The following is a 2,113-nucleotide window of genomic DNA, read 5'->3' on the forward strand; positions in this document are numbered from 1 at the left end:
TTATTGTATTTGTAGGAATTAAACGGTTTAAGGAAATTGTATGACAAGACAAGTTTTATTTATATTGAAGTTATTATTTAAATTGTTTATATACACATGCTATTTTTTTAATTAAATTATAAAATCGCATAAGTTCCGAATGTATTAAATTATTCGGTCCAGTAATTTTAATATCATCCAGGAAAACTGATACACCAGGAATCCCTTCTAATAGTTTTTCCATCTGCCGCTGCCAAATAGCAGGTGCAGAAGCAATACCGAACATTAAACGGTTGCATTGATATAGGCCCTTATGGGTATTCAATGTTAGTAAATGCCTATCATCAGGATGCACTTCTAAATGTAAGTAAGCTTGACTTAAGTCTATCTTTGTAAACTTTTCACCACCAGCCATTGATGAGAAAAGCTCATCAATTGTTGGTAATGGATGTTCATCGACTTGTAAATAAGAATTCAATGTAACTTTGAAATCTCCGCATATGCGTATCTTTCCATTGGCTTTAACAACCGGTACAATGGGTGTAGCCCATGTTGAAAAATTTACCTTAGTCAAAATACCTTGTGTTACTAAATTATCAATTTCAGTTTCAACTTTTGACATTAATGCAAAAGGTACTGATCTCGCCTTACAAAATATAGGCGTTGTATTTTCTTTTAATTGTAAACGTGCTTGTATGTTATGTATTTTTCCAATACCAGATGTAAATACCTTACTGTACTTTGTAGTCAACTTGGTAATTATATCTGATGCACCTTCAGTGTAGTTTTGGACGTTTCGTACTTCCCAAAAATTTAAATTTATTTGGCGAATCCATTCTCTGCCAAGTAAAGGTTGACGATTACACGAAACTATGTAAAGATTCAAATTGTAAGATGTACCATTGTAAATAACTGGGACATGAGCATAACCTAATACATTCAAATTAGTTTTGCAGTATGAAATTAATTTGACATTTGTGTCAAAAATGGTAAAGTCATGAAAAAGTTCGTCAAATTGTTTCTTACCCATAATTGTAACTGCGGCTCCACTGTCCACCTCAAAATTGATATTCTTATTACCTACTTTAATGCGTGACATAAATTTTTCTCTGTACTTCGACTGGGAAGATTCCTCAATATGTACAATTTCTTCAATCTGGTCTGCATTATGAAAATGTTTCTTCTTTGTACATACTTTTTCTACATGTCCTTTGATTCTACAAAAGTTACACACCAAATCGCTTTTGTCGCACGAATTTGCGTAATGGCTTCCTCCACATCTATAACATTTCACGCCACTAAAATTATTGGTTTTCTTGCTTGTATTGGATGTATTGAATTTGCCTTTCTTGGAATTGTATTTCATGTGTGGTCTGTTTATACCCACAGCTCCAATTGTACCGCTGTTTGAAACTCCTCTGTGTAATTGTGCGGTGTCTCTAGCTGAAAGTTCAATTCCAACAGCAATTTCTATTGCTTTGTCCATTGTAAGGTCCTTTGTTTCAAGAAGTCTATTTTGTATTTTCTCACTCCGCATGCCAAACACGAATTGGTTTCTCAGAGCCTTCTTTTGGTAATCTCCAAAATTGCAATGAATTGCTAACTTCTGCAAAGCAGTGTAGAATTCCTGAATACCTTCGCCTTCGTGCTGTTTGCGTTGATGGAATCTAAAATTTTCTGCAATTTCCAAAGGAACAGGACTGTAGTAATCTTGTAAAAGTTTAACAACTTGATTGTATGTCTTGTCTGTAGGTTTGTTAGGTGAAAGCTTGTCGCAAAGAAGATCATATGTATCAGGTCCCATATAATGTAGTAGGTATGGCAGTTTCTTATTCTCTTCAATTTGAAACACATCAAAAGCACCTTCCAATCGTTTCACCCATCTCTCCCATTGAAATCGAGAATTTTCAAACATTTCAATTTGAAAAATTATGCTTGTAGTCATTGTAGGTCGTCGTTTCTAACAATCCTCGTCGCCAATTTATTGTATTTGTAGGAATTAAACGGTTTAAGGAAATTGTATGACAAGACAAGTTTTATTTATATTGAAGTTATTATTTAAATTGTTTATATACACATGCTATTTTTTTAATTAAATTATAAAATCGCATAAGTTCCGAATGTAAACACAACA

The 2,113-nt window shown here is 33.4% G+C and overlaps 1 protein-coding gene across 1 annotated transcript; it reads right to left on the reverse strand.

Annotated features, from left to right (window-relative positions):
- Positions 1–193: 193 nt before the first annotated feature.
- LOC116182384 (uncharacterized protein K02A2.6-like) lies at positions 194–1,924 on the reverse strand (the record flags this gene model as incomplete). The annotated part of the gene is made up of 1 exon (XM_031502917.1): positions 194–1,924. A coding segment is annotated over exon 1 (1,731 nt), but the record flags the coding sequence as incomplete, so codon positions are not given.
- Between the last annotated feature and the right edge of the window lie 189 nt (positions 1,925–2,113).

Source organism: Photinus pyralis, unplaced genomic scaffold (assembly GCF_008802855.1).
Source record: "Photinus pyralis isolate 1611_PpyrPB1 unplaced genomic scaffold, Ppyr1.3 Ppyr1.4_unclustered_Scaffold5082, whole genome shotgun sequence".
NCBI lineage: Eukaryota > Metazoa > Arthropoda > Insecta > Coleoptera > Lampyridae > Photinus > Photinus pyralis.